This window comes from Rhamphochromis sp. 'chilingali' (assembly GCF_963969265.1).
Source record: "Rhamphochromis sp. 'chilingali' genome assembly, chromosome: 13".
Classification (NCBI taxonomy): domain Eukaryota; kingdom Metazoa; phylum Chordata; class Actinopteri; order Cichliformes; family Cichlidae; genus Rhamphochromis; species Rhamphochromis sp. 'chilingali'.
Window position 1 is genome coordinate 21,855,747 of NC_137940.1, and position 26,619 is coordinate 21,882,365.

General features: G+C 42.1%; 1 protein-coding gene and 1 long non-coding RNA gene across 2 annotated transcripts in view; one reads left to right on the plus strand and one right to left on the minus strand.

The window, feature by feature from the left end:
* Positions 1–26,619, minus strand: part of tenm1 (teneurin transmembrane protein 1) — a 198,384-nt gene that overhangs the window by 61,824 nt on the left and 109,941 nt on the right. Inside the window, exons 9-18 of the mRNA XM_080900924.1 lie at positions 22,759–22,860; positions 19,992–20,186; positions 17,387–17,587; positions 15,361–15,546; positions 15,165–15,194; positions 14,907–15,053; positions 9,102–9,336; positions 7,710–7,829; positions 7,359–7,620; positions 4,756–5,041 (exon numbers count right to left, since the gene is read on the minus strand). Of these exons, the coding sequence (XP_080757050.1) occupies positions 4,756–5,041; positions 7,359–7,620; positions 7,710–7,829; positions 9,102–9,336; positions 14,907–15,053; positions 15,165–15,194; positions 15,361–15,546; positions 17,387–17,587; positions 19,992–20,186; positions 22,759–22,860 (1,764 nt within the window). The remainder of the gene's footprint in view (positions 1–4,755; positions 5,042–7,358; positions 7,621–7,709; positions 7,830–9,101; positions 9,337–14,906; positions 15,054–15,164; positions 15,195–15,360; positions 15,547–17,386; positions 17,588–19,991; positions 20,187–22,758; positions 22,861–26,619) is intronic.
* LOC308408589 lies at positions 1,361–4,905 on the plus strand. The gene is made up of 3 exons (XR_013973812.1): positions 1,361–1,554; positions 1,770–1,809; positions 4,812–4,905. It is a non-coding gene; the product is annotated as an uncharacterized lncRNA (long non-coding RNA).

Here is a 26,619-nt window from a genome sequence, read left to right on the forward strand (position 1 = left end):
TGTCAATCACTGTTGGCACTGATCTCTTTTAACTTCACTGTAGACCAACATGCCTGTGAACTGACGGGCGCTCAAGGGAAACCATGCGGCAAAGTCAGCATAAAGATCAGATGAGATTCCGGAATACGTAAGTAGGGGCGCTCACATTATGCAGAAACTCAGGAGATTCCCAGTAACGCGGAGAGAAACTCTCAGCAGACACACGGGGCTGACTTAAATCTCAGAGTCGGAGGGAACGATCGATATGGTGATTGGGGAGAGAAAATAATCTGTAATTTGGGGCACTGGAGATCATGGAAGAGAAAAAGAAACCTTATAGTGCTGGACAAAAGTTCTTAGAGCCTAGGAACTCTCGCTTTGGTTTCATCCAAAAAGTCCATTTGTTTCAATTTTATCTGCCTTAAGCTCAGTTAGGCTTTTAATCTTAGGTTTAAGGTCAGGCTTAAAGGACAGAAAGAGAAGTGAGAGGGATCGGAAAATGCAAAGCTACATATATTCTTCACAAAAAAACCTTTCTTAAAAACCCCAAAGCACACATATTTGCATTGTGCGTGTTTTGACCCTTGAAGGTACATTGCATTTCCTCTTCAAAAGCCTGTTTGACAACCTGGAAAGCATTCCAGCCTTTGTAAAATGTATTAAAAGTTGCCATGAATACATTTCTGTAAATAGGAACATTTTTCTGTTTTCTTTTTAAAAAAAACAAACCTACAATAAAACTGACTTAATATGAAGAACAAAGCTTTTTCCAGGACAAAACAGGCGAAACAATCTCAAAGGGAAAGTGTCAGTGTTTGGAGAACTGCTTCACAACCGAATATTACTCTAGCTATATTACAAGAAACGATACAAGCCTCAGCGCGAGAACACACACTCGCTCGCAAACAATACAGATGCACACTATAGTCCATAAATGCACACTCAATATCTCACAGGTGAAAGCTTTCATTCCCCACTGCCGAAGCCTCAGGCAATGTGTTCACCCCAGCAAACAGAGCATGATCTCCCTTTCTCTTGCTCTCTGTGGCACATGGGTGTGTGTGCATGCACAGACGTACCGCAGGATGCGTGTGTGTGCGCGAGAGACCACGCTCGTCTGTGTCTTTGCACCAACATAGCACGAGGAACTATAGAGAGGGGAGGATCAGGGGAGAACATGGGTAGAGAAGACAAAAACAATGAAGGGCAGAGGAAAACAGGAGCGAGGTAACCGGGGAGATCACAGGGAATGGAGGAAATAACAAGGAGGGAAGAAAAGCGAAAGGGAGATCAGGACAGGACAGGAAACACAGGAAATCACCCGCCTGGGTAGAGGAAGAGGGAGGCGAGGGAAAGGGGGCAAGAAGGGTGAAGTGGTTTAGCAAAGCAGGGTAAATAAAAACAGGGATCATGTGAGCCGTGAAGAGGTGAAAGATCACGAGAGAGCCGGAGCAGATGAAATGCCGCTCGAACAGATAAGAGGAGGGGGAGGGATCACGAGGGGAAAAGAAGGCCTGGGGACAGAAAGATGCAATCTTGGTATGAGGCCCTACACTCTGGTGGACAAAGAGTCTGGTAAGCCTGATCTCAGTGCTTATGGAAAGCTCTATCTTGCTGCTGCACTGTTTACGCACACTCTTCCACAAAGAGGAAGCCACGGACATAGATAGCAGAAAGTTCAATGGTTTAAGCCTCGATGGCATCTTACAAAGGGCTGTTTTTTGCCATAATGAACCTAGAGAGCAATAACAGTAACAGTTTCACATCCTGTAAATCTGTTTTTCACACAGGTGAGAGAAGACACTGGGGAAAAGGAGACAGAAGGCCGCGGTAATGAAAACCTTCAGCACACAGATTTGTATTTATGTGCTTTTTACTTTTTTTTTTATTTTATCCCACAGAACCAGCGCCGTCAAACGCGTCCAAAGGGGCTATCTCCCTGTCATAGCTGACAATATCTCTGCAGAGTATTTGTAGCCTTCCGTCTTTCTGCTCCTCCCTCTCCTTACATCTCTACTCTTCTTTGCTGTCAGCGCCATTTCAGGTTTCAGGGACCTTGGACAGAGTCAAGCTAAGTGCTGTTCAGTAACACTATTATTTATGCATATGTTGTTAGTTGCTGTGGTTTCTCTGCTGTTTTCTTTACCGCAACAGGTGTTGAAGCAGATTCTCAGCGTTTCTCTCTCTCGCTTCCTCTTCTTCTCTTAACTTTCTCCCCAACTCCACTTTCTTTGGTTGTAATAACCCAAAATAAATAAGTAATTCTAATAAATTTTGGCATTTTTTTGCCTTTCAGTCAACAATTCCGATTGCTACGCTGTCAGGCAGGACAGGGAAAAAGAAGAAAATGTTTCCCTTCTCACCGCATTCACGATATGTTCTTAATTTCATAATGATATTTCACTTATAGGAAACCCTTTGGTGTGCTGCAGTGAATCGGCAGTTGTTGAACTACTGTTAAAAAGTTTAAATCAAACACTGAAATCTCCCATCTGTAATTTCGTAGCAGGACATTGTCTATTAACAGTTGGGTGATTACCCACTGAATGGTCAATCATTTACACAATGACTTCCAATCAGGCTTTTGTGCAAACCGCAGTGCTGAAACGCTCCCTCGCAGACCTAAGAGTTAACAGGGACGATGATAAAAGAAAATCTGTTTTTCTGTCTTTCAAAGGGTTTTATTCATCTGGCCTGCATCCTGTCTGAAAGAGGAAAAAAAAACATTTCTCTGAGTCCCTCAGATTTGATTTATACTAAGCTAACGGGAGCTTTGCTTGTAGAAATAGTTAAATATCTCTGTGGGCAGGCTTGTTTGTTTCCTTGTCCAGAGTTGGACGAAAAAAGATTGATAGCCCTCTCATATCTGTGAATTAACTGGAGCGAGGGGAACACAAGGGGAAAGAGCTACCCTGGCTCCGTCCAATGTTCACAAAGCTCGCCTAAAAATATGCCTCCAAAGCTCACTAATTAATGTGGTTTAGCTTAAACAAAGCTGTAAAACCAAGCAACAAACTGTGGGGGTTTTTTTGGAGAAGTTGTGTTGCGCTACATTTTCTTTTCTTGGTGAAAAACAGTTTTATTTGTAATTACTTTGCGGCTAGGGCTTGGAAGGTAAGTGGAAGGTCTGCATGCTAAAGTGTCCTTCGACAAAATGCTAAAACCAAAAATATCCCAAAAGCACCCATCGGTGTGTGACTGTGTGTTTCAGATAAAGCTCCAAGGTAGACAGAATAAAGCGCAGTGTTAAAGTGTGGCTAGAAATATAAAGTGGATGGGAAAAGTTAAACTGCCAATACTTTTATTAATAAAAAGTAATAAAAAGCAACTCCCAAACCACAAACTGGATTAACCATCTGTGTAGGCTCGCATTCATCAAGGTCGTGATCGTCTTCAGAGCTTGAAAAAAAGAAGAAGCCCACTGGACTTCTTCAAGTTTGTGAAGACTCTGATTCAACAGGCATCTTCACTTCTAAAATCAAAGGTGGAGAGTCCCATCCATTTACCCCCTAGTGGGGGTTGTTCCCTTTGGAGGGGGTCCTGGGAGTCGTTGACCTACTACTGATCATGTGTGTTTCTTCTTCACTCATCTTTTTTCATTCTTTATGAGTTAATACACACACTGCATCCAATCACTGGTTATTATTAATCTCTGCTGTCTTCCACAGTTTGTCTATTGTCCTGTTTCCCTCCCCTCATCCCCAACCCCTTGCGGCAGATGCCTGCCCGTCCCTGATCTTGGTTCTGCTGAGATTTAAAGTTGTTAAAACTCAGATTTTCCTTCTCACTGACGCCAAGTGCTCCCTCATAGGGGGTCATCTGATTGTTTGGGGTTTTTTTCCCGTTATTGCAGGGTCTTTTGGTGTTGTAGAGCATCCCCTCTGTTCAATGACTGTTGTTCACATAGATGACCTCCTTCAGTCCTCTCTCAAACCATCTGTCTTCCCTGTCCAAAATGTGAGCATCATCATCCTTGACAGAGCGTCATTTGTCTTTTAGGTGCACATTTACAGCTCAGTGTTGTGCCATTGTGCCATGCATTTATGGAGGCTGGTTTCTCCAATCCAGAGGTCCTTTTATTCAAGCTCTCAAGGCTTCTGCATTAACCCCGCTATTTATTAGTTCATTTAATGTTTAGTGGAAACAAAAATACACTAAACAAAAATAGTCTGGCCCTGCCTTATGAACATGAGATGGTGTGATCGTATCATGAAGCTATGAAAGAGCGCAAATAAGTAAAGTGCTGAAACATTCATTTCAATATGTTCACCAAACCCAATCATAGGAGATCAAACTCAACACTTAAAACTTTAATGGGCTGAAAAATAGGCCTTTTTTAATCTCCTGCTCTTGCTCTTTCACACACACACACACACACACACACACACACACACACACACACACACACACACACAGATTATTATGATTATTTTTGAATGCGAAAATTATTATGGACTGATGGCATCATTATGTTTACTATGCAGGAGGCCTATCATAATATTATCATTCATTTTGTTATTATGTTTCCCCAGGTAGACGCCTTTCGCATGGCACTCAGGACTGCTGCTGGTTTTAATTTATCTGGGATGAGTTGGATTTTTATCTGTGCTTTTAACAGACTCTCCCATGGCTAAGAACAAATCAATAGTTTGTAGTCCTTTTCTTGATCCACAAGTTATCTTACCTTCTTTCTTTTGTGGTATTTGGCATGAAAGTTAAATGTTTGTTGCCAAATGTGAAAAAAGACATTAATGAATAATTTCATATTTTACCTACCAGTTGCATAAGTGAGACCCCAGACCTCCTGACCATAAACATCTGTCTTGTTCCAGACCAGCCTGTGGACCAGACCAGGCCCGGCAGGATACCACCGCTGGTATAACCTCCCTTGGACAGAGGCGCGGACATGAACCTTGGACAGACCGCCCAGCGGGGAGACAGGGGATGATGGGGAGGGAGGAGTGAGGAGGATTCGCAGGAGAGAGAGGTAGCCAGCAGCACGAGTGCTCAAGTAGCTCAGCTTCACAAAGGCTCCTGGGATTGAAATGTCTTCCTGCACTGCCTGGGGAGAATAAGCAGAGGAGCAGAGTGAGAAATACAGGTGATGGTGAGAGCATAAATGAGAAATGAAAGAGAGTGACAGAGTAATATAGGAAAGAAAGGTGTTTTATCATGACTTTGTATTTGTATAATGAGCTAGAGTAATAAGTGTTATTGGCAGGTACAGAAGAAAATAGCTGCACAGTAGGGTGCAGTAAGTACACAGAGTACGTGTCAATGTTTTCTTATCTTTTTTAATACATGAAATGAAGTCTGCACCACAATGATATCTGTAGAAAATAGAAAAAGTATTAAAGTCTTGAGTCATGGATGGAAAATGGGAAGTAAGTGCAGTGATTTATTGAAACATGCAATTATATGCATTAAATATATTACTTGAGGGGGTAGGGACAAATAAGTAAATACTTCAGCCTACTCCTTTTCAAACAAATAATGGAATGATATTTTGTAATGATTGTGAAGGCACATGTTTGAAATGTTTGAAATAAAAATGAACTGAACTGAACTGAATATAGTATATAAGGCAAAAACCAATGCTTTCTTGTCATTTCTTCTCCAGGCTTCTTGAAGGACATTTAAAGCTCTTCTCTGGATGTTGCTGCCTTTTGTTCTGTTCTCTGTCAAGACGATCCTACACTGTGTCAATAATACTGAGATCTGGGCCCAGGGGAGGCCAATCCATGACTGATGTTGTGTTTTTCCATCCGAATATGGTTTTACTGCACTGGAAGTGTGTTTGGCATCACTGTCATGTTGATCCGTACCAGCTGATGCTTGCCAGATGGTGGATAAAAATCTGATGGCACTTTTCCGCGTTCATAATTCCATCAGTTTTCACATGACAGTAACAAAGGACTAAAAGCTACCATTTAAAATTGGTTGTGCTGTCTGTGCCTCGGTGTTTTATAGGTCAGTGACTTAATAAACAAACAAAAAACATTCATCTTTGGATGCTGGCTGACTTTTGAGCTGTTCTCTGTCAAGGTGATCCCACACTGTGTCAATAATATTGTTATCTGGGCTCTGGGGAGGCCAATCCATGATGGATAGTGTTCCATTATGTAGGTGTTTTCTACCTAGATATGCTTTTACTGCACTGCTAGTGTGTTCGGGATTGTTCTCGTGCTGAAAAATGAAGCTCAGACATCTTCTATAGGGTATTCCACGGCGAATAAAAATCTGAAGGTTGTTTTCTGTTGATAATCCCATCAATTTTTAAATATCTCCAACACCACTGGCTAAAATGCAGCCCCACAGCCACCATGGTAGAGCCTGTAGGCCAATCTTTAGTCCAGTTCTTGTGTATTTCAGCATTCTTTACCCTTTCTGTACGAATGACTTCTTGATAGCCTGGCTTCTTGGAAGCAAACGTCAAAGATAATACAAACATACACCGACAAGTATGCTTGCACATGTTTCAGTAAGTTGCTGGATGCATTTCCGGTTTTCCTAGTAAGATATAGATAAATGAGGGGTGACCCAAGACTTTTGCACAGCACTGTATATCCAGTATATACTGTATTACTCTATTCATAAAGTTTTTCATTTAACCAGCTGCCTGTGTTCACTATAGTCAATGAACATGTTACATGTACGAACTGTCAGTGCTGTTCTTTCCATTTATTTACCCGATGCTTGTGTGAGCTAAGTTAAGATAAAAAATGTCCCTTCATTCGTTTTGATGTTCTGTTGATACAAAGTGCAGATAGTGTATCTGTGGCCTTGAATGATGATATTTTCAAGCGAGAGCGAAAAGGAATAATGTGCTTTGTGCTTTTAATCTACCAAAAAACCACAAAAAACAAATGTAGTGAGAGAGAAAAAAAAGTCACAGGGTGAGGTCCTGCTTTCTGTGAACAACAAAAAAATCCAATCTTTGGCGCTACATTGTGAAGTAAATATGTAACCACCTGAATGACCTTCACATCTGATTTTCAGGTACTTAATTTGCTTTTGTGGTGGGGAAGTGTATGGATGTAGCACACATTTGCATTTTGTTCATTTGGTGTTTGCATGATGCAAATATGAATCGAGCTAAATTTGCACAATCCTGTTTGTCTCAATCGTGTGAGGCCAGGTTGGTTTGTTGCTGAGCTGTTACAAAGTTTATGTAAGCTTCATTCTCGCTGACACTCACACGCACACATTAAATGCTTCGTTACTCTTGCTATTTTTATTTCTTTATGACTAAATCCAGGCAATTATGTTCAGTTAATTAGGTGAGAAAAGATATCAGGAAATCAGCACCATCACATAGCTACCATAGTCGTGGGCTTGTGTTTGAGAACAGTGATTACGTCTGTCAACAGGGATTTTACCTGTAGCTCAGGTATGGCTGGCCCCTTCTCTGCACACGATGCGGTGTATCTGGAAAGTGGGTAGGGCAGGACGAGAGGATAGGGACTCAGAACGCTCCTGATGTCACATTTAGGAGCTTGAGGTTCCTCCCTGGACATTGTCACCTGATCTAGAACCAGGAAGTTGTTATTTGGGGACCAGATGGTTCGTGTTTGAGGGAGGAAGGGTGGACGCTGGAACATCAAGGTCATAGACATGGCGCCCAAGGTCACCAGGTCAAAGCTGGAGAGAAATGAGGAGCAACTAAGTTTGGAGGAGAAAAGGAATTAGAAATGTAGTTTTTTGTGTGTCTCTTGTGCCTAAATTTGTACCTTCCATCCTGCCTACTTATGGTGTAACCATACTCGGGGTGCTGCGGAAAAGAGATGTTGACTCCAACGAGAGGAGAGCCATCCTGCAGCACAACGCTACCTCGGATCACAGCTACCCGACTGCCAAAACAAAGACGAGAGAGAGAGAGGGAGAGGGAAAAAAGAGATGGAGATAAACAAAGAGAGGGAGAGATGACAGGTTTACAGTGATGGAGAACATAATCACTGTTTGAAGAGAGAGGCACATTGTGATGCACTTGCCAGATGACCTTGTGCGAATAAAAAAGCAGCTGAGTTTATTCTTCTCAGTACAATTCCATTCTTCAGCACAGAAAAAAGTCTGCCAGAGACTGCCAGGATACAAGGATCACAAATATAGCTTCACCCACAGTAAAACCTTTCAACACCTTGTCATAAAGAGACCAAAACTTCCACATCATTTTTATATTACAGTGACAGCGCTACCTGCAGCAAAAAAACCAAGAAAAAAACAAAGCAGGCCAGGTTGTTCTTTAAAAAGGCCCTAAATGATGAGAAGCATCTCTCCCATTTGAAAATATTCATCTTGATTTTGCAGGTAAAGAATAGATTACACTGCTTGAACCTGGACTAACAGCTGCCCCGGTGCAATAAAGACAGATTTAGGCCGATACATGCGTTGCACACGCACACACGTACGCACACATTCACGATGGAGTCAATCTGTTACTCCGGAAAAAAGGATAAATGAAGGATGGTGAGGTGTTCTCCGGGTGACTGCGTAGTCCCGTTTGTTACTCCTGTCCTGAAAGCTGCAATCGATTTCCCCTCAGAAAAAAATGCCACATAATTAATTTATTTGTTTATTCTACAAGTGAACCAACGGGTCGGGGAAAAAAAGAAGCACTTTGCCATTTTTCAGAGTGGTATCCCCTTTTGTTTTCCAAACCAAATTTTCTAGGTCATCATAATGTCGCTGAGATGGATTTGCGCTCTTAGACAGCAGTCAGAGGGTGCTGAAAAATTTATGGTGACACCTTTACGACTGGTGTAACTGAATGACACATAAAGCATTAATATGTACCAAACAAACACTCTGTAGCTGGATTCTGACACGGATCCTGGAAGAAGGAACAATGTGCTGTCGTGTGACTGCCGATCTTCAGGGTAACAGATGTACGTGCAGGCGCTTGAACACACGACATGCCCCATTCACATGCAAACACAAATCCTCATTAAACAAATGACATCCAGTGGACGTTGCAAGTCATTAAAATGGATGTATTTGTCCATCGTCTACTCCTGAGGTCTTTCAGCGCACCGTGCAGTCGAACAACTCGAGAGCATGGATGCGCAAACACAAATACTAGACTACATATAAGAATACGGCACAAAGAGTAAATAAGCGCATACCTGGTATCAAAGGGCACGTCTCCAGGGAGAGTGTGTGTGGCCGCCTTGCCAAGAAGGAAGCGGATGCGGTGGTAGAAGCTGTGAGTGTGCGTGCTGGTGGGAGAATGGGGTGTGGTGAGGGGAAGCGAGCCCTGCTGCAGCAGGGCCAACGGGTCGGCCGAACCCTGGCACAGGGGGTCAGAGCCACAGCTCAGCTGCTCGCAGCAATCGGGATCTACGCAGTCCAACAGGCCATCTGAAACGCACAGGAGGTTAAAATTGTACAAAAGAGAAGACCAACAGTAGCAAAAAGGCACGCATTTTCAAACAAGCACCACAGAAGAGGTGGTTTAGAGGGGAATTAAATTTACTACTTCACCTTAGAATGCATAATTAACACAGGCTTTAATATTTGTAAGTGGCTATAAGGTTAAGAGGACCAAGGCCAAGGTACTCTATGCACCTTCAGTAAAAGACTAGAAGCAGACCCAATAAAACCTCAGACATAATATCAAATAAATGATTCTTGCAGTGCCGGCCAGTGAGAAACTCTTTCGGAGTAATGCGATCTGCAATAACGAACTATGCATGCATCATCGTTATCACAAGAATCAATCAAATGAAATTTATTAGGGGCCATCAGAGTACAATTATAGCATCTATTGCTATAAATCAGACTTGAATCGCCAGCATTATTTGAATGTGATCCATAAAAGGCTGGCATAAACAATGAGCCACGGATACAAAGCAGGGCGGCAGGTAATAGGACCCAGGCTGGCATTTGTGTTTCCTATTTCAAGCCTGTTTCTGAAAAGGCAGGAAACAGTGCTGACATTTAAATGCATCTGACCACAGAGCAGGGAGCTAAAGGCCAACAATATTCTATTATAACCTCCCCCTGCAAAGATAACTCAGTACAATGGCTGAATTCCATAAGATTCACTATCTGAACTTGAAAGCACATTATTAATTGAATTTGAAATATCATTCAAGGAACAGACAAGTTTGTAGCTTATTAGGGAGGCGCGGCTCTTAAACGCTGCGCACAAAGACGAGCAGTAAAAATGGAAATTTGGAACACGTGTAATACATATAAATATGTATGTGCATGTGATTTTACTGCTCAGATGTGCAGAATAAATGCTCTTTTTCTATTTTTTTCTTCAACAGAAAGCACAATACATTTTTTTCTTCGCTCCCATCCAGGCAGAATAATTGAAACTCTCTCTTCAACGTTCTTCTTTATTCTCTGATTACTTGTGATAGCATCATTCCATCTCTGTCTATCTTCAGAGACAAAAAGATTGCGTCGAGAGAAGGCTATGAGAGCCTACCATATATCTGCCAATTAAGAGCGATGGCTGAATTGTGCGGCTGGAAATTATGGCATTTGAAAAGCTGCGCAGAGAGGTGGAAGTACTGCAATGTAAGAGAAGTAGGAACCGACTGCATAAGGCGTTGTCAGCAAGCACTTCTTTGGCATAAGCACAAGTAAAGTGAACACTTTCACACCTTCAGTACAGACATTTAGACATTTGAAGATTAATATTCATATGGTATTTTAATGCAGTATGTTTACAGTGATCCCATTTTGCATATACTGCCATAGAGTGTATTCACTGCATCTTTTTTTTGTCTGGCTTCCATCTGCTCGCTACATCAACCTCTACTTAACCTACTCTTTCACAAAGAAAAAAATATATTAAATCAAATCCTGTCTTTTAGTCTCATGTGGGATGAGCTCAAACTGCACCCCAAGGAGCTGGAAAATGAAGGCGACACGAACGTGCCAAAATCTGCAGTCCCTCAAATTGAGGCTGGCTCCAAAAGCAAATAGTCTCCCTTGTTAAAATGTCCGACTTCAAAGCAGAAAAAAGCATGTTTATAGCCTTCTACAAAAATGTGCTAATAATTGTACAAACAGACCAAGAAGTTTGCTCAGGGAAATTTTGATATTTTGGTGTGTTACTTAGTGCTAATTAGCTGCTAGCTGATACCTCATCACAACTCGTTGCCATTATGATATGGTTACCTGCCCCAAAGAAAAAAGAGCCAACTTAGCAACAGCTAAATTTCAGCTTAAAATTCATTCAAAATAAAAACAAATTAAAATTTAACATGTGCATAAATATTCACAGTCTTTTCCGTTACATTGAAAATTGAGCTCAGGTGCATCTTGTTTCCACCAATCATCTGTCAGATGTTTTGACCACTTGACCGATCACTCAGTCCACCTGTGCTAAACTCAAACCAAGCCATGAAGTCCAAGAAACTGTCTACAGACCTCTGAGATAGAACAGTATTGAGGCACAGATCTGGGGAAGGTACAGAAAAACTCCTGCAGCATTGAAAGTCCCAATGAGCACAGTGGACTTCATAAATCCTCAGCTGTAAATGGGAACCACCGGGACTTCTTGAAGAGCCGCCTGGCAAACATGAGTGACTGAGAAAGTGATCCAATGTTCGCTTTGACAGAACATCAGTGTTGATCTATGGAGACGGGAAGCCAACCTTTTCTGCAGCACTTTAACAATCAGACCTGCATGATAGAGTGGCCAGAGGAAAGCCACTCAGTAAAAGGCTCATGACAGCCCACCTGGAGTTTACCAGAAGTCACCTGAAGGACTCCAGACAATGAGAAATAAAATTTTCTGCTCTAATAAAACAAAAATTGAACTCTTTGACCTGAATGCAAGACATCATGTCTGGAGGAACCCAGGCACCGCTTCTCATATGGACAATGACATCCCTATAGGAAGCACGGTGGTGGCAGCATTATGCTGTGGGGCAGCAGGAACTGTTAGTCTAGTCAGGGTCGAGTGAAAGATGAATGAAGCAACATACAGAGACATCCCTGATGATAATCTGCTCCAGAGTGCTCTGGAGTACACAGCCAAGATAACAAAGAACCAGCTTTGGGACCGCTCTGTGAACCTCCTCGAGTGTCGCTCTCCATCCAGACTGACGGAGCTTGAGAGGTTTTACAAAGAAGAATGAGTGAAACTGCCCAAAAATAGGTTTGCCAAGCTTGCGGCATCAGACTTGAAAAGAGGGTATAAGGTGCTGCTGAAGGTGCTTCACCGAAGTAGGGAGCAAAGGCTGTGAGTACTTATGTACATGTCATATTTTTGTTTTTATAAATTTACAAGAATCTCAAAGAAAAAGATTTACAGCTGAAAAATGAATTGAATCCATTCTGGACTAAAGCTGTAACCTGACACAAGGTGAAAGAAGTGAAGTGCTGGGAACAGTGTCTTTTACATCAAGGAATCAAACTAATTTTACATTGTGAGATACATTCAGCCCACTTTGATCTTAAGTGGGACGGACCAGTGAAACTCCCTTTTCTGTGGGTGCAAAGAAGTTTAACTGCACATTTAATCCCTAAGATCTCAATATAAGAAAATGAAGTGCAAATTAATAATGCATCTCAGTTTTTCTATGTTAGCATTAAGTAATTCTGCAGTAGTAAATTAAAGAAATCTGTCAGTACAATTCTTTGGGCTTAAATTTTAAAAATTAAATGTGTAAAATTGCAGAGAAGTTCTGGTAGCTCACTGCCCAGACTGTCCTGTAATTACATTATAAAACAGAAGTTTTTTTAATTAATTAATAGAAAATGTCCTATTTTTCTTTTTCTTTACTGTGAACCTGACAGAAATATGTGCAGATAGAGGGGGAAAAAACCTGAAGCTTTTCTGACATGTGATTGCTCATCTGTTATTTAATAATTTTGGTGTAGTTGTAAAACTTATGAGAACGCAGTAGGTACCAAATGTCCTTCACGTTTCCCAAAGCGTGTAGGATTGGAGTCTTTGCAGGGTTGATTCCGGGCCACAGGCCTTATGTTTAAAACCCTGGTTTTACAGGAACAGTTTGAAATTTTAGAAAATGTAATTTCTTGCTGAGAGTCAGATGAGAAAATCTAGATACCACTCTGTTCAGAATATGTTTACTGCCAGCAACTGATTAGCCTAAAAGTGGATGCATCAGGAAAACAGTCGAGCTGGCTTTGTTCAAAGGTATTAAAACCAATAAGCAGCTTTAAAGATTACAAATTAAAAATCATATTTTTTTTCCTCATCCAAACAAAAACCATAACAACAGTTTGCAGTTTTATGGGGATGGCAGGGCAGGTTGTGGGTCAAACTATTTCTTGGCAGGGCAGTGACTTCCTGGAGTGTTTGCTGGCTGGCTCCTTCCAGCATCATGCCAGAAAACCAGACACGAGGCTGTCAGAGTGTCAGACAACAAGAATCCAGGATGTCAGATCTCCTTATAACAGCAGATACTTAATTGTTTCAACCTTAACATATAGCCCCGTGATGGCCTGCCAATGCACTCAGTGTCTACCCAAACTTAACCCGGGAAAAGCTCCAAGACTAGCTCGATAAGTTAATCTTATGTCTTCAAATTCTAATACTTTGTTTTATCTAACTTTGTAGCTAGCTGAGATAACTCCTGATGTCATCATTTCTTACAGATCTGACAAAACTCCCTCAGTACCACAGAAGACACTGTATTTTTCCCAGGGTGGATAGTATTCCCTTAAGCAGTATGCTGACATTTATGTAAAAAAATGGTGAAAGTGCACCATTAAATGAAGAAATGTGTGACTGAATAAACAGTTAATGCTATTCATCACTACAACAGTCCTTTATTCCTTAAAAACCACAAATGAACACACGCACACACAAAAATAGACCGAACAAAAAGACATAATCCATCGATACAATACTGAAGCATAACCACACCGCTGCCAAGGCACAGTCCTGCTAGGACTCCTTTCCTCTATTCAGCCCTTATTTTACAGTCTACAAAACATTTTTTATTGCCCGGGCTCTGACGTTATAATCCAAAATAAGGACCTGTAATTCATGTGCTGAACATCCATCAGCGCCGATTTTGTGAGGTGTCGCTGAGTCAATCATGCAGTTTGTGTAAACAATGTGGAGACGGAAAAAAAAGAGTTGCTTTGTAGCTACCTAAAAAGAAACCTGTGCAACCAGAAACCAGAGAAAATATGTATGTGTTTGTGGTTTCCTGTGGCTGATTCAAACAACTCTAATCAAAAAACTTGGAGCCACAAACAAAAAAAAGGGAAAAAGGGTTTTCCTCCAAACAAAAGCAACACTACCTTGTTTGCAATGATGGATTACATCCACGGCTTAACAGCCATGCCCATAATGGATATTTGATAGAGTTTCAAAGTGAATGGGCACAGTTGAAAGCAATGCAATAGTGCACTACATCCTTACAACTACCTTTTTTATTTTGTAAAAGAGCTGCAGATGGGACCGATATGGCGACGGAATGATTGTAATGAGTAGAGATCCTGCCATCGCTGAAATGTTCCTTTCTTCAGCTAGGAAAACACAACTACATGGCCTTGAGACACAAACCTCTCACCTGCCACCTGACAACCATAAGCAAAAAAGAAGCAGAAATCTATTATGCATGGTTTGCTGTATTTGGACTTGGGAAATTTTCTCTGAGTGCCTTTTATCCTAGCAGGTGGTATGCATATTAGACATTTAGCTGTGATAAGAGGAAAAGCAGACAAACACACTCGCACAAAATGAAGAGGCATACACACACACAAATACGTATTCAGTATAATAATGTCCAGCAGGACTCTTCGGGAGTCTCAGCAGGACTGGGACAGCACAGTGCGATGAAGGGGAGGAACAATGAGGCTGATTTTTTCTTTTTTTGTTTAGATGGAAACTGAACAAGAAGTAACAGGGTAGAAGGGACAATCTGCCCGAAAGACAGAAAAGAAAGAGGTAAAGAGATGGAAAATGACAGAAGATGGTAGAATTTCACCTCCGTCGTTGTCTGTTCCATCACTGCAGTCAGTTTCCATGACAACGCTGCATCCAGGCCCACTCCATCCAGCCTGGCAGACGCAACGCCAGCCGCTCTGCTCCAGGGTACAGCGCCCGTGCCCGCTGCACAACCCCGGGCAGCCATCTGAAAAGGTGTGTCCCACGTGTTCGTGCACACAGACACAGAGTTTTAGCGCTTGTGAGGACGCTGGAGGAGCACAATGTGAAATTTATCACCTGAGTAAAAATAAATTACCTTTCACTACGACATCCAAATCATGAGTAACTGCGGGAACAAATAAGTGAGAATTGCGTAAAACCAGAATGATTGTAAATGGAAAACATCCAAAGAACAACAACAACACCTCTTTTTTTTGTAAACGCATTAATCATACTCATCAAAATATCACAAGACAACCGAACACTCCCACGTGGACTCGGGCACCGCTCACCAATGTTACAGTGCTCTCCCTCCCAGCCAGGTTGGCACACGCAGGTCCCATCGTGGCACTGGCCGTGCTCTTCGCAGCGAGGATGGCATGCTCTCTGGTCGCACGCAGCGCCAATCCAACCCTCCCCGCACTGGCACTGGCCTTCTGAGCAAACGCCGTGGCTGCCACATGGCACCGGGCACAGCTCTGCCGAACAGGTGGGTGGAGATATGCGTGAGAAAAAAAAGCATTTAAGTGTGAGAGGGGAAGGGAATGAGAGGGAGTGGAACATATGGAGGAATTGAGCGGTGGAAGAGGGGAAAAATGTAAAAGAGGCACCGGGGACGCAGAGAGCAGAAAGAAGTTTCAAGGAGTTGGGGGTGAGCCATTGGATACAGGTGAGAAAAAAAATAACAAGCGATAGAAAAAGATAATCTCAGAGACTAAAGAGTCTACGTTCTCACAATACACAATCTTCCCACCTCTAATAGCTGAGCTCCCTGAAGGAGGAGAAGAGTGAATACACTCATAACAGCCAAATGATTCGTATTTGCACCGCATATTTAAACTACAGGGATTTCAATTCAGCTCTATTATTCTTTTCTGACATTTTGATCAGATATGTTGGGTATGTTAATACCTCTTTTTCCTCTTTCTTCATTTTCCATCATCTTCTCTGTTAACTTTCTCTTTTCTCCGTAACTTTCTTCCCCTCTGTCTTGCAACGTGCATTTAAAATTCTTTCCTCCTGTTTTTGTCTATTTCCTTTTCTCTGTACTTCGCCTCTGCATCCAGCTCTCCCTCGCTCTCTCCCTCTGCAGAGGCAAAGCCTCATCCATCAGTAAAGAGAGCAAAGTGCTGGAGGCACACAAAGACTACTTATCCAGCTGCAGTAAAAAGTTATTTCAATTTAAATATACATAGCATGGAGAGGGAGGAAAAAGTGGATTAAAGTTGGAGAGGTTTTTTTAGGCTCTCTATTAGAATTACATTAACTTAGCTATGCCTCAACAAGACCAGGACATAGAATTGCTGGGTCCTTTTGATTAAAAGCCCGGCAGGTAGAGGGAGGCCGCTCATATCTCAGATATTCAGCCACGGTCTATCATTATCATGGGCTATATCACTATAATAAGGCATGCACACACCTGAAAGCAGGTGCTAATGCCAATTGCTTGCAAATCATCGGTGTGCATGGCAAGGAGGATTCTTCCCAACGCCAGCATTAAGTTAGTCTGGTGGAACCAGAGAAAAGCCAACCTTAAAATGGCTATTTTCCTCTCTGTCAGCTCACACTGCAAGGACGAGGAAACTTCTTTTTTCCCCCCCACTGTGTTCCACGCCACGCTGTAACCTATGTTTAGACACCACAGTAGACTTGCTTGGCTCGCCTTGTTCTAGTCTTTTTCCTTCATAATCGGTAAAGAATTGCTGTCTTTGCAAGCAAGCAGAATAAAAGTCCTTTCAGATCTATCAAGGCTTTTTATATTTAACAAACACTCACTAACTAACATGTTGTGCTCAGGTATGTTATAAATGTTGGCGAGCTTTTAAATGCCAAGCTGAATGCTCCTCAGAGTTGCGATCTCTAACAGGCCTTGCAGCAAAAATGAGAAAAGAAGTCTTTTAAAGAACACATTTTTCTCACTGTAATTTTCTTTCCTCATTTAGCTAAAAGGGAATGCGAGCGTCCGAGCGCCTGTGTATTTGTACGCGCATGAGCATGTGTGTTGCGGCATAGCTGCTGCACTCAAAGATTCATGAGAGGAAATCTCATTTACGACTAGCATGAAGAGTGAGTGCACAAAACGCCCATGCGAACACACATGCATGTAGAGGCGCATACACACAGCTCACAGTGTGGCTCCAATCCACATTTCTCTCATGTCTATCAAATCCCCAGAAAATAGTATCTGGCAAGACCATGCGTGCTACCAGAACACTGGCAACCTAGCGATGTGCACTTTCAATTTTCAGTGTTTTTTTTTTTTTTTGTTTTGGTTGTTTTCTTTTTTCCTGTGTGTGAACAATAATCCTCAGCTCTTACCGGTGTAGCAGTCTGGTCCCGTCCAGTTGGGCTGGCAGGTGCAGGTGTCTGACTCTGGGAGATAGGTGCCATGTCCCGAACACTGCTCCTGACAGGCTGGCAGCGGGTCATCGCAGCTCACTCCCGCCCAGCCCGCCGAGCACACACACTCCCCACGCACGCACACGCCGTGCCCGCCGCACTGAGGGTCTACACAGTCCACTGCGGACGGAGGGGAGGGTGGAATATAAAAGCACGGCTGAGTCAGAGGTGAAAGGAAGGAGCGAAGGGGAGGGGGGGCGGCGAGAGCCTGTCTCGTTATAATTATCAGTTCACCGAGTATGAAAGCAGTGTTCTTTGCATCCCATCCAGGAGTTAACCACCCCAGATACAATCCCTGTATCTGTTCCACAACATTACACTTCATAGGACACTTAGAGCCGAGGCTTTGATAAGGGGTGAAATGGGTTGGTTGGTGTGCGGCTGTGTGTTTGTGTATGTGTGTCACGGTGGTCCATGCTACGCTGTGTTAGTGTGTGTAATTACAGCCCTGAGCACCGAGCCAAAGCTCAGCAAAGTTCGGCTAAACTCGGCTCAGCTCAGCTTCGCCGCTCAAGGTCAAACACGTGATTCAGTCTCTGCAGGCCGAGACAGAGAAGGCAGCAGCGGAGGTCTTTAGGACAGCTGTGCCATCGGTGTTTCTGTCAGGTGTAACGTCATAATTGTTTTCAAATATTGCAGCTTTGTTTGTTTTTTGGTAATTTATTGGATGGTTTTACAATGAAGGGGATGTGGCAAACGCCCAAGGCTTGTTTTACTCCACAGCTGCAAGCTGCCTTAACTACCTGCTCGAATCAATTGTACTGTCATTGTTTTTTACTTCCTTTGCTTACAGGTCTTTTTCCTGCTATGCCGAGAATGCCATTTGTTGCTTCCAGGAAAGCCTAACCGATAGCGAAGGTTTAGTGACCGTTTTTCCTGCTTAAGTCAGTCTGAATAGATGTTCTTACCCTCTCCATGAAACGCGCACAGGCCAAATTCTTTCTTGCCACTCTGCGTATATTATACACAGAATCACAATGATACTAAACTGACATTTGCATGCTGAGTATCTTCAATCTGTTTACTGCCACACCCCCCATTTCTCTTTATGAGGAAACACATTTAGCCTGGAGGTGTGATGATTGTTTCAAAAGAGAAAAAAAGAAGGAGAAAAAGAAAAAGCAAGGCCTGAGCAGTCTGTCCTGAAAGATGCATGTATGACAAGGACCATCGGACCTGTCTGCTGCTACAGTTTTTAGATAAGCCAAAACTGGGATATTTGGAAGGAGGTTTTTCTTGAATGTGGGTTTATTATGTGAAACATTAAAAAGTGAAATGTGGTCACGATTCTATAATGTTTGAAACTCGTTTTGTCTTCTGGTTTGAAAAGTGAAAAGGTCACTTATTAAAATATATTATGTCAAAACAGCTAAAGCTTTAGTCTACATGTTTAGAATTAAATGTCTGCAATTTTCCTATTAACATAAATATTATTAGTAGTGGTAGTAGAGCAGTAGTTGTAGCATTAGTAAAGGTGTTTACGTCTCCATCAGCTTTTGTTCAGACTGTCTCTTTGTGAATGCGACACTCTCAGACAGTATTTGAATGTCTAAGACATTATTTACTTTGCCAGTGTTACAAATAGTTACTGTTCAACAACATTTCTTTTTTCTTGGTCTTTCCGAGCCGCATGAACGTGTTTTGAAGTTCTAAAGCTAGACTTCTCATCGTGCTTTACAGTTTGATCTCTCAATAACATTGTTGACATTTGCTTACATTTCACGAGATTCTTACTTTGGTTTGTTGAAATAAAAGGAAAAGAAAGGATAAAAGAAGAATAAGTATTTTTCAATGTGATTTTCCCAACTGGGAAAAAATGTTCAGAAGATGAAGATGGAAACAAAATAGTCACTAATTCACGGTTCAGGTCTGACTTCAGGTTACAAAAATGTTGATTTTTAAAAGATGTGAGCCATTTATAAAATTATTATATTGTGCTAAATCACAACAACTGTCACCTCAAGGTGTTTTATAGTGAAAGTTAAGGACTCTGCAATTATATAGAGTAAGCCCCAACAATCTGATGACCTGCTACGAGCAAGCTCAGTGACAGTGAGAAGAAAAACTCTCTTATAACAGGAAGAACCAGCGAGGGGCATCCTTCTGCTGCAGCCCGATGGGGTCAGGGCAGGAGACGCAACAAAATTAAGTTCACTATCATGTTTCTAACTTTGTCTGCCTGCCATGTGGTGCAGCAGGTAAAAAACAGCTGGCTGCTCCAGCTGCAGTGTGGGCGAGGACAAAGGCTGTATGAAGTTCATCCGGGAAAGGAAATTTGCAATTTGGGGATGTAAAAGTGAAAACTGACGAGGGTAAAATGCTCTGCAGAGACTCTCATGGTCCGTCAGTCTGTGGGATCCCTTTAGTATCACACAAAGTCATTTGATCCTTGCTCAATATAAAAATATTGATTAGGGTGGTGTTAAATTCAATTCTTGCTTTTAATAAAAAGAGCAAAGTCATTTGTGTGCAAGTGGAGCCCTTTCTTCTTCTTCTTTTTAGCAGTGTAAACAACAGTTCTTACCTTGTTCACAATTAACACCCTTGTAGGCCGGACTGCATATGCAGATGCCCTGGATGCAGGTGCCGTGGTTGGAGCAGGTGGGATCGATGCACTGACCTTCCTCCACGTTGCACTCTGCCCCCTTCCACCCTTCCAGGCACACGCACCTTCCTTTCTCATACATGCCGTTACCGCTGCACAACACGGGGCATGAATCTGCAACAGGACAAACACAGATTACACTCACATATTCTGTAGTACACCTATGCACAAACACACACACAGTGCTGCAGTATATTAGCTGGAAGACCGTGGTAACCTACCGTGAGTGGGGCTACGCTCTCTTATCTCAGTAGTGCGCAGATTCAGCAAATCCTCAAGCAGCCTCTGTCTCCCTGTCTTTTCCTCTCTCTCCCTCACGCACACACACACACACACCTGTACACACGCGCACACACTCCAGCTTATCCCTCACGCTGTTTCAATTTACTCAAGCACCACCTGAGCCTGGCTACCACGGCAACCCAGGAATTGTAGAAAATCCTCCCAACGTCACCTCACTCATTCTGAACGGGCCGTGAAAACAATCGTGAAAACGAAGATTAGGAAAGAGAGCATTAGGGATTTAAAGAATGAGGCAGCGCTATCTCCATGCAGAGATGGAAAGCTGTGTGGCTAATGTAATGACAGGTAGAATAGAAGTCACGCTCGCAGTCAGAGCTCAGGAAGTTCAAATGCATTAAAAAGATGATCCAAAGCCATTGCCTTTTTCTCTCGAATAATTTGCAATGAGGGCCTCGTGTGTCCCGTGTTTGTTTGATCCGTTGTAAAATCGAACGCTCTGTGCCACACGGTAATAAAATCACACTTCACATTTTACGGCTCGTGCTAAAACTTGCTGTCTAACTTTTTCGAGCAGAGGATATTACAGCACGAGCAAATGAGCAAAGACGGCAGGAGCGTATGAATAAATGATGAGCGTAAATAAATCATAGGAAGTGATATCATATCACCTGTTTCGACACAATGAGACAGATTCAACTACAATAATTTTTACAAAGACTGACTCTTGGGGAGAATGCAGAAGAGGGAGAGAGAGAGGGAGAGGAAATAGAGCATCTGTCCGTGGAGATGCAGAGGGAGGGAGGTAGAGCAAACGGGAGCAAACAAGATCCGGTCAGTAATGAAGACTAGCCAAAAGAGTTCAGCTGCTGATGTCTTCACCGACTTGATACGATGTACGACTTCATGCAGACATGTCACAGTTTATCAGAAATTAAGGGTGGTGCTCACTGAGCTACGGGGAAGGTGTTTATTGAGAAACAACGTTGGAGGAAACGTGAAGGTTTAGAGCAAATCTGTGCAAACCGGAGCCTGTTCACTCCCCATCTACACTATTGTACTCTAATTCACCCAGTAGCCACTGACAAGGTAGCTCTTACTGAAGTAACTAAAACAATTATTTACTTTACTCTTGCTTCAAAAAGAAGAAAGCGTTGAAATTTATTATACTAGTATTAATTATTAATTATATATCAGAATAAAAGCTACAGCTGCATTCTGCCACTGCAAGCTTTTTTCAGACGGCACTGCATCGTGGATCAAAATCTAACTGTACTTTTCTGCATTCATAATTACATAAACTTGACAAGCTGTCCAACATCACTGGCTGAAACCCCCCAAGAAGGGTCAGATACAGCTCTCAGTCCTGGTCTTTGCTGAATTCTTTTTCTATTACTTAAGGACAAGACTTTCAGATGTTGTCCATCCGATATGTTCTTTGGTCTGCCACTTCTTTTTCTGTGCTTTTTTGAAGAAAATTGTCCAGTTTACAGTTTACAAACTGCACCATGTCAAGCCTCCAGCTAATAAATCCCCGGGAATCACCTTGTTGGTGCAAAAATGGCATTTTTTCCCTGTCTCATTGTGTTATCTTTGGCATTTTTAGAGATCCAACTACAGAAAAGGAACCAAATCATGTGTTTTTGCTAATAACAAACAGACAGATACTGTGTCTTCTGTGGAGAAACAACACTGGTTCATCTCTTGAGTTCGGGGGCTGTTTTATGCTTGAATGACTTGTCGGTCATTGTTAAGTAGCTTAACAAAATGGTCAGGTACAAGGACAGGACTGAAAATGAATGAAAAAGCAGCCGATGTCTAAAAACTATGAAAAAACTTCAGAAAGTCTTCCCCCTCAAAAGCAAAATATACAGAAATAATATAATAATATAAAATCTACAGAAGACTTTTACACAAATGTGTGGTTGTTGGCCATAAAATCACAGAAAACTCCACAGACTGGAAACAGCATTGTTTAGTAAGATATCACACACTCATGTGAAGACAGCATGAGAACAGCAAAAGCCCATTTTGTGCTTGGAAAAACCCTGCATATATGTGTGTATTCATCCGCATGATGAAATAATACCGTGCAAAAATGTCAGGACTTGCAAAGTTTGCAAAGCAAAAATGACTTTGTAGCTGTTTTGGAACATCACTAAATCTTTATACAAATATATATATGTATATATATATATATATATATATATATATATATATATACACATATATATATATATACATATATAAGTGAATTACACATTTGTGACAACTTTTAGAAACATTTTCAGCAGAAGTGAACAGGCTCAGGGCTACAAAAAGTCCCTCCAGACTGTGTTGGGAGGCTGGAAAATATGAAAGACGCATTTCTTTTAAACTTGCTCTTTTACTGAAATTAGACAGACAGACAGACAGACAGACAGACAGACAGATAGATATTTCTTACCTTTGGCACAGTCAGGACCCAAGAATCCAGCAAAGCAGTGGCAGTGTCCAGCGACACACTCTCCATTTCCATTACAGTCTGTGGAGCAGCCGTCCATTGAGTCTGCATACCCACGCGCACAAACAAACACACACATCAGAACATAAAAGCCAGAAAATAATACAAGAACTTGAAAATATTCTGCATGTAACTCCATAAGCTGACATGGCTCACTGTTATTGAATGAGAGATCTGATAAGCAATGGATGGCTCCCCAGACACAGGGGCTATATTAGATTAGTCTGATCCAGCTGCTATCACTCTCTGGGGAACGGCCAAGCACTCACTTACACTCAGTAGCACTAAGCACATTATACTGCATTACAGGTTGGAAACACGCGGTACGCAAATTTACACACATCAAGGCTTAATCAACAAACTGTTTACACGGGCCGCAGTTTGGAACGAGACTGGAACAACATAAAATCTGACATTGTGAGTGCACGAGTAAGTGGAGAATATACAATGGCGCGTCGCTACAGTAGATGCACTCTGGGCATTGCAAAAGATCAATGTGATGCTTGTTTCTACTAGAGCATTGTCTCATCTGGATGTGTGCGTTTCATCCTATCCCTCTGTAGGCTATGTGCATTTCATCGTAATCCACAATCAGACTTCAAAAGGAAAAACTTCTTTTTTACTCTTCTCCCTTTTTCTCTTATTGATACGTCCATCATGTCAGAGCTCATTCTCCGGGCCCGAGCAGATAGGGGAGATAAAAACGGAGCGCGCTTTCATGATTTTAGAGCATTACAGGAGCCTCGCTCTCAGCTCTGCTCAAGACACAAGTTTCTGGTGAAGAAGAATCAGCAGCTGGCAGAGCTGGGGATTTGAACCATGCTGCAGGTTGTCTCGTGGCAGGCGAGCTCCATCTAAGCTAGATAAAGTAATTAAAATGAGTGTCGAGGATGTCATCCTTTATTTGACCCTGCGCCGTCCTGCTCGCTCTCCTCTGAACAGGGATCAACTCCAGAGTCAAACCGCTGCAGTCCCCTGGCTCGCTCTGCTCAGGGAGCATGGATGACAAATCCTTCAGTGGCACGGCTCACGCACACACACGCTTACAAACACATGCACACAAAGTTATTATGTGACACCCGCCTTGAGGCGCGTGTGACACATGCTAATGAGACAGGCCCTGCCAGTAGCCGGCAGCGCAGCGTTATCCTCCACAGCAGCGCATCACTACAGAAACCAAAGTCATTTTCACCTCCATCACCTGTCATCGTCACACTGATGGAGAGAAGGAGTGGCAATCATCTTCTCTCCCACACAGTCGGGAGAAATCACAAATGTTTCTCTTTCTCACGCTCGGGGGAAGAAAAAAAAGAGCCTCCTATGCACAAATTCCAATATTGACTGTGGCACCTGACACATGTAATGAACAAAAACTCATCTGCAAGGTCACAGAGTTGCTTTTGAATCGGGCGCAGGCGAGCGATCCGTCAGATCTCTCACAAGGCTGCAGGGTTGCAGCAGTGATATAAGCTCTGTATCTTTTCAGGTCAATGTCTCAAACATAAAACTCTCCGGGCAATTAAGAGGTAATGCATAAGAAAGCTATGCCTCTATTTGTTACAGCGTGTATGTGTGTGAGTGTGCACGTGTGTGGGCATTCATGAGACGCCCACTCTCTTCTTTCCACTGACTAAACCCCGGCCAGTTAGAAATCACTCATGCCATAAGTTATTGAAGTTAAATGCTATTATAAAATTGGTGCTTCCAGCCAAGTGATCTGATTGGTCAAATAAGCATTCCAATTGTACTTTATGAGCCCGTAAAGATTCAGCCATGCTTTATGACCCTTGGGCTTTATGAATTTATGAAAAAAAAAAGATGAAATGGCTGCTCAGCTAACTAGAAGTATCCAGCCTCTAGCCAACCACCAGTTTTGTTTATCCTCTTTTTTATTAAAAGTTATGAAGGAAACTTTCCCAGATTTTTTTTCCTTTTTCTTATGGCCATTGTTTTAAAGAGGCAATATTCAAGCACACGTGTGATGGCAGGTGAATAAGCAATTATGTATAATTAACAGCCCTGCAGGGAGCAGCACTCTCTCCCTAAGCAGATTTAAAAAGAAGACGGTGCTGGCAAAGTGGCCTACATGTAAACGTCGGTATCAGCGGAACAGGAAAAAAGGAGCTTTATCCGCATCTGCCGGCATTTTTTACAGCAGAGAATATGTTTGAAAATGCAATCTGACTCTCATAATGGCATCTATTTTGAAATCAGCGTGTACCTTTTCAGTATTTTTTTATGGCATCCATTTATATACCATAGAATCACCAAGATACTGTACGCACACATCGACATGCATTACAGAATCTATATCAGAATTTATGCAGACAATTTTTAGCTGCAAGCAAGTACGATATGACTGTGTTCTGCTCGTGTGTGTGCGTGTGAGATGGCCCGTGAAAGGATGACAGAACAAAATATCTTCCGAACGACAAAGGTCAGTTATCCGCTGACAACACATGTGATTTTAAACGATCGAACCCAACTTGATTCTTTCTTCTTTTCATCTTTTGTTTCCCCCCCAAGATAATGACTACTGTGAACATCCATGACAGGGTTTTCTCTCTCTCAGGTAGCCCCACGTCTCATTACTCTTGCAATCATGTTTTACATCCCAAAGCAACAAGCAATTTTTTTTTTCAAAAACCGCAATCAGCCCCATTTCAGGTATTGTCCTATCATCTTTGTGCTCATATTTTTACTTCTTGTCATACTCCACACTCTATTGATTTCATCTTACTTTATTTATTTATTTTCACGGTCGCTTTTCGCTTATTTATTCTCTCTCGTTTCTTCGATGTATCCAGTTACCACTGGCTGCGGAAAAGCTCAGTTTCCCGACAGAGATCATCTCAATTCTCCCTCCTCTCCTCATCATCAAGGTTCAATTCTCGGTCTACACTATATTGTGTCCCTTATTAGGATTTACCGCACAGTGGCTGGGCGGCTTTCATCTTCTGCCTCTGAAAGTAAGCGGTGTCCCGCCGTAACTTCTTTCAGATGTGTAAATAGGCAGTAAAATGATCTTTGACCCCAATCCATTAATATTATTTTTGCCTTTCAAGCTGTATCGCTCGATTAATTGTTTTGAACAACCTCGGCAAACTAAAGGCCGGTAGACTAAGGCCATCTGTTGTTCCTCTGTTTGTTTTTGATTACTAAAGAGAGGCAACAAAAATTCTTCCTGGTTCCTGTTTATCACGAAATATGTGACTGGGGAAAAAAACAGAAAGTCTGGTCTATTCCAGACTTTACAGACAGCACACGTGTCAACAAATGTTTGACAGCTCTGAAATAAAATCTGTGTTTAGCTGTCGCACGCTGTCAGTCATTGTAAAAAAGACTCTGTCAATATGACGATGAAAGATGTCTTCAGTACAATGTTTTGCCTCTGTGGAGCTGTTTACTGATTGGCTTGCAACTTGGGTTTTGAAGGGGTTGTTGATACATATTTAGCCTAAAAGCATCACGTCAGCCACGCATAATGTTCCTGATCATTTCCTGAATAATAGGAAAACCTCGTCATAAGAGACGCGCGAGGAAAAACATCCCAAAATATAGACTTTTTTTTCATGGAGGGTCGCTCACGATATGCGTGTGAGTGTATTAACATGGAAATTACCAAGTTGCTCCATGGCATTACTGTGCTACTACATTTCCCAACACTTTTTTTTTTTGGTTATTTCAACACTGTATTCTCTTAAGGACTACTGGGCAAAGTGGGAGTGAAGAAACTGCCCTGGTAATTATCCACTTGTCTATATTCAGCCACATACTCTTGCATTATTCACATCCTTCAATTTA